The following is a 6,042-nucleotide window of genomic DNA, read 5'->3' on the forward strand; positions in this document are numbered from 1 at the left end:
CTAAGCAGCCAAAAACATGTCTACAGGAATTAATCGGAGAAAATCGAAACAAATTCTCGATCTTGAGCATCTAAGCTATTTTCATGAACACTTATTTTCCCGCATGACAATCTTATGGGCAACGACTTATTAGGAAAGAATAAAATTAGACTGTACAATGTTAGTATTGAAGTTTGTTGATGTGTAATTTTAGATTTTATTAACGATAGATATCCAATATTTCTGTGTTATCTAAAAATTTAACTTTATGATTATTAGAAGATAACACTTTTAGGCCAGTTTGACATTGCTCTGACCAACAAAATTTGTTGTGGAAAAAAGTTGATGAATGTTTGATAAAAACACAATAAAAGTTCTAAAAGTCGAGAAATAAAAAATAAAAATATATAATATTATGTTACATCGAAGGTTATACCTATTTTTATACGAAAAAATTTAATATCAATTTGCTTAATAAGTTTTGACAACTATTTTTTCAAAAGCTACAATTGTAGTTTTTTTCAAAAGTGTCTTTTCCAGTTTTTAAGAAAACCACATTTGCATTTACCAAAAGCTACTTTTAATTGAAAAAACTAAAAAAGTTTTTTTTAGAATCTGGAAAAGCAATGTTAGACTCATGTAACGGTTTAATAACACATCCACGCTAGTTGAGTCTAGATGTGGTATGGAACTAAATTAACAAAAAAAAGTAGATTTCTATTGGATCTACCATTAAGGGAGTCTAAAATTAATTCATCTAGAAAACATGAATATTAACATAACACGTTTTTACGCATGTAACCTAAATTTGTTTTTCCTCTCCTCCAAATACCTATAGGACTAATTTTACACAATCAAAATCATAGTTATAAATCCGACAGGTTAAAGAATCATAAAAAAGATAAAGGCTGATAGGTTCAATTGTTGTTCAAAGTTCGTATTCAAGTTTATAATTTAAAAAAAATATTAAAAACATTAAACAAAATTATAATAACAACAATTCTTTACTACCACCATAGGTTGATGGAGTGCAAAATTCATTAATTTGACTTTATATTAATTATATTTCTCAATTTATGTAAAATAACCTAGAATGACTTATATAATGGAATGGATGAAATAATACAGTGTGTGTTCTAAGTAATTGTAGTTGAAGAACTTTTCCTCTTAATTTAATATGAATTAAAAGCTAATCCAGTCAACCAATTTCAAAACCAAAACCATTTCAAAACTAACCCGATGGATTTAAGTACTTCTATCCAATTTTTAAAGGGATATAAATTTAACCCCAACCAAATCTGTAGGGATATAAATTTAAGGATAAATAATTTATTAGTCCCTTAGTTTTTCTCTATTTTGAAAAACACATTATAAGATCCCTAACTTTTGCCAATATTAACCATTTGGTCCTTTTGTCTAGTATTTTTAGACTTGTAATCGTTATATTTTAACATAAACAGATATATATAAAATAACAGAGTAACATGGTCAACTTGTATTGTACCGTAGTTGTCCTAAAAGCTAAGATATGTTCGAATAAAAATCTAAAAAAATAGATAAAATGACTACAAGGTTAATATTGGCAAAAGATAAGGACCTTAAAATGTGTTTTTCAAAATAAAGGGACTAAACAGTGTGTTAAGTAAAAACTAGAGGACTAATAAATTATTTACCCTAAATTTAACCCCAACCGAACCAGAATAATCATAGGCACCGTTAAAATTAGATGGATCTTCTCGTAGTTAAAGTGTATTGCATAAACTATAACTAACTTAAAATGACCAATTGAAACACTTAAACCACTCAATTCAAGTGCACGGATTATTCAAAATTTATGGAAGTGGACATTAAAGAATTCAGGCCACAGCAGAGAGATCAAATGAAGAGATAAGATAATGCAGTACATTCTTACAATGATGTGCAAAAGCGCACATCTTTTTTTTTCTCAAATTTTGGAATTATAAATCTTACAAAGACAAATCTTCGATTCAAAATTATGCAAAACCTACCTACTCAAAATCAATACAGACCAACCCTTTTGGGGACTAGATAGCTGATTACCTTCAAAACTCGTAACTAACAGCATATTCAACAAATCGTTCAAATTAGAGGACCTGAGCAGCTGTATTCAACTTCTCTGCTAAACTGAGCTGAGTCCTTGTTATGCTTGACAAGTATAGCAAAAGCAAATGGTCCTATATACCAATATAAAACACAACCAAAAACAGTCAGGTATAAAAGGCGCACACATCGAATAATAAAATCCCGTCCCAAATTCAAGGATTAAAGACAATTTTCTTGCATAAATTTGACTGATTAGGCAAACAATTTTTACACAATTAGGGAATTCTGGAACAAGATATATAAAGAAAAAGTAGCGAACTACTAATTCCACATTCGTAAAATTAATCGAGATCATATAAAATTTGTATGGGTTGACTAAGGAGAAACCTAATCTTACCTGAAGACCATCATTCACAAGCTTATCAAAGGCTGATGGTGCAAGTTTGGGAAGAGAGGCAACAGTTTCTGCTATTAATCGCCCTACACTGTTGTCTGGTTCAGCATGCCCTTCCTGTGAATAAAAATCAGTATCCAATTTCACAAGCATGTAGGAATAAAATAGGAAAGGCAATACCGACTCACCACAACATCATCAACATATTTGTAAACATCATCGGTTAGAGCTAGCAGCCGCTGCATTGAGACTTCCATTCCTTCCAAGTCACTTGGGATTTTGTCAACCGTTGTTGTCTTTAGGATGTCATCTACAAATATGAATAAAAAGTCTCAATCATATTGCATCAGAGTTAAGACAAGATTTAACTCCAACATTCAAGAGTCGGACATCCAAACATCCATAACAGAACACAGAAACAAGTGAAAACAGATGGAATGGAAGGGCAAAAGCATTCCATGCATCAAATCTAGTTTATGTGTAATCACGCATAAAGGTTGGCTTACTATAGGTAGATTAGAAAGGGAAAGATTTGAAGTCAGCGATAAGAATAAGACTGCATGGATGAAATGGAGAAGTGCAATTGGGTGCTATGTGATGGAAATATGCCTACAAATTTAGAAGGAAAACTCCATACAACAGCTATCTAACTGGAAGTGCTGAATGGAAGTGAGAGAAGGGTGGTAAAATGACAGAATATCAGTATGACGAGAGTAGCACAGATGAGGATGATGCTCTGATGAATGAATACACAAGGATCGATCACAACCAACATAAACTTATCCTTGAAAGCCTAGTTACGGTACCTCTTCAGGAATCAAGACAAAATAAAATAAGAGGACTTTGAGATGGTTTAAATATGACCAATGTGGTAGCACCTGCCCATGGATGGTCCTAAACATAATGTGAGGGAATAAAAGCAATTGCATCCATAGTTGTCAAAGGTGCAAGGCGTGCGCCTGAGGAACACGAGGCGCAGAAAAGACATATATATATATATATATATACTCTTTTATTTGTTAAAGCATAAACAAAAAAACACACTTATGAAGACAAAAACAAAACAAAACCACATAAAAACATAATACTAAATCATAAAAGTCGAAAACAAGTCAAGTTCATACTTCATAGAGACATTAACATATACTTAACGTCTTAACCTAAGTACCTAATTAATGCTACTAAGCTAATAACCATTCATTGTCACTTAATATTCTTCTGGGTGTTCTTATGTGTGCCTCTCGCAGTTTCTGTTTGAGTGAAGTGGAGGAGACTCTTCTTTTTGTGACTGCTCTTAATCCCTCTCCAGTCTTTCGATATTTAGCTATGTATCTTGATATTCTTATTTAGATCAAGGGTTAAGATTAATCTTATTTAAATTAGGTTAGTGGTTGAGATTAGTCAACCATTTGTTTTAGAAAAAAAAACCTAGTGAAAACACAGAGGAGCGCCTTTCACCAAGGCCTAGGCAAGGCGCACAAGGCAGGAGCCTTTCACTACCTCGAGCCCTGAGTGAGGCACCCCTATGACTGCATCTACGAGAAGGGAAGACCAAAAAAACTTCAAAGGAAAACATATAAAAACCACCTTTAATTACTGGATATCTTACAGGATTTGACAATTAAAATGATTAGTTCAAATTAAGGCTTAGTTGTACTTAAGTTTAAAGTCAATTTATAGTTCAACTTACTTGAATGAAGTTTGATTGACTGCATTCATTCTAAAGGTACATAATCAAAGATGAGGTAACACATGAAGAAGGTACCTTTTCAAATACTCACAAATTTGGTTAAACATAAATTTTCCTTCAGCTTTACAAATCGAAACTTTTATCCTTTAAATCAAAAACTATATATCCAGATGCAACTTGATCTTAATGAATTTCAGTAATTAATAAATTAGAATTTATTCTAAGTGTGACAAGCAACAAACCCAAGGACAATGATATATTTATTTCCATTAAAAACAGAAACTTCACAAGTGAACCAAAAAAATAATAAGGCAAAAGGAAAGTACATACATCCAACCCGCTCAGCTTCAACCATGCGAAGATCGATAGGAATTTCCTGGAATTGTGCAGCAAGTTGACGGTCTCCAAGGGACAAATTAACTGAAACATATGCTTTAATTGTACCCTCTCCATTTGTAAATCCTGTATCCACTGTTAAATGAATGGGGTTGGAAATTTCTCTAGAATAGAATTCATGGATCAACGCACTTCCACCAGTGACTCCTGAGCCAGTTGAATACCTGAACATAATAACTGAAGCTTTTAGAGAAAGAACTTCCGTAAAACAGAAAATAAAAATATATGGAGGTTCAGGGTTTATGAGAGAAGCAGGCTCTAGATTTGGAATTCAAACCATGACGAACCAGGTCCAAAATCCAGAAGAATAAAAGGCACAACGAGGTCAAGTAAATATTTTACTACTAAATTCAAGAGGGGGGATTTTGTAGCTTGTTAAAAGCAAACTGAAAGCAAAAGAGATTTACCATCCAACAATAACTTCCTTAGGATTCACTTTTTGATGGGATAACAACATATTATGATGGTAATCAATATCCAGAGCAACCTGCAGCCATTACATAACGGACGTGAAATTCAGATACAGCTCAGAAACTTAATAAAAACATAAGATATGCAAGAACTCCAGTAACTTTTCAACTGTGAACTAAAATTGGGAGTGAATTTCATTCCAACGCTACTAACAAGAAGTTAAATTAAGTAAATAACACACAATTTCCACAATAAGTAAATAACACACAATTTCCACCAAGTAAATAACACACAATTTCCACAATCTCATTAAGTCAATTATTCATCACATGCCAAACTAGCAAATCTCGAAATTGCCTAATAGGAACGCAATGCAACGCCTCTGGTGTTGCAAGTGTTAATTTATCAGACTAGAAGTAGCATTGAACAGCAAAAAACACAAATTATTTATGCTTTTCGAATTCATAGATTCAGTAAAAGTACTAAAAACAACAAAAATGTAAAAATAAAGAATACATTTTACAGCAAGAGAGTAAGTGAACGATGTGCAAACCTGATCAGAGGATTCATTATGAGGGACGGCATAAGAGTTACGGATATCGACGGTGCCGTCTGGTAGGACGGACCCGAGAAGGGTGCCAATAACGCGTTCGGCTTGGTCAGGTCGCCTCACATAGCAGTCGCAAACGTTGAAGATAACCAAAGGATGGACCTTCGCCAAAAGGCTACTGGAAGATGGAAGTGCTGTGAATTGCAGGACAGTTTGATCACTCGCCGCCATTCTCCGATCTCAATCGAGCCGATGGAGCGAGAGACAAAGCGAGAGAGTGATAGAGGCACTAGGGTTTTTGGGCAGAGGGAACGAACGAAGAGCTTTCTGTTGTTTTTCTTTGATTGTTTTAATGCGCCATTAATTTTAGAAAATGGGCCTGAAATTGCAGTTATTGAAGAAAGTGGGCTTTCCGGTAGAATAACGTGGAATTTACATCAAAAATCAAAGTTTGAATAAGGCCTAATACATGACTGAACTTGTGATTGGTTCTCTCAAATTTGTCTCACCAACTATCTAAACTAGTCGAAAACCCGTGGATGCACGGAATATGAAACT

General features: G+C 33.7%; 1 protein-coding gene across 1 annotated transcript; it reads right to left on the reverse strand.

Annotated features, from left to right (window-relative positions):
- Window positions 1–1,848: 1,848 nt before the first annotated feature.
- LOC136227735 (eukaryotic translation initiation factor 3 subunit F) lies at window positions 1,849–5,822 on the reverse strand. Its single transcript, XM_066016476.1, has 6 exons — window positions 5,488–5,822; window positions 4,931–5,010; window positions 4,458–4,687; window positions 2,626–2,747; window positions 2,441–2,554; window positions 1,849–2,174 (listed from the first exon to the last, which is right to left on the reverse strand). The coding sequence occupies exons 1-6, from the start codon at window positions 5,713–5,715 to the stop codon at window positions 2,085–2,087; spliced, it is 864 nt and encodes a 287-aa protein (XP_065872548.1). The 5' UTR covers window positions 5,716–5,822; the 3' UTR covers window positions 1,849–2,084.
- Window positions 5,823–6,042: the final 220 nt, after the last annotated feature.

The sequence above is a fragment of the Euphorbia lathyris genome, chromosome 4 (assembly GCF_963576675.1).
Source record: "Euphorbia lathyris chromosome 4, ddEupLath1.1, whole genome shotgun sequence".
Taxonomy (NCBI): domain Eukaryota; kingdom Viridiplantae; phylum Streptophyta; class Magnoliopsida; order Malpighiales; family Euphorbiaceae; genus Euphorbia; species Euphorbia lathyris.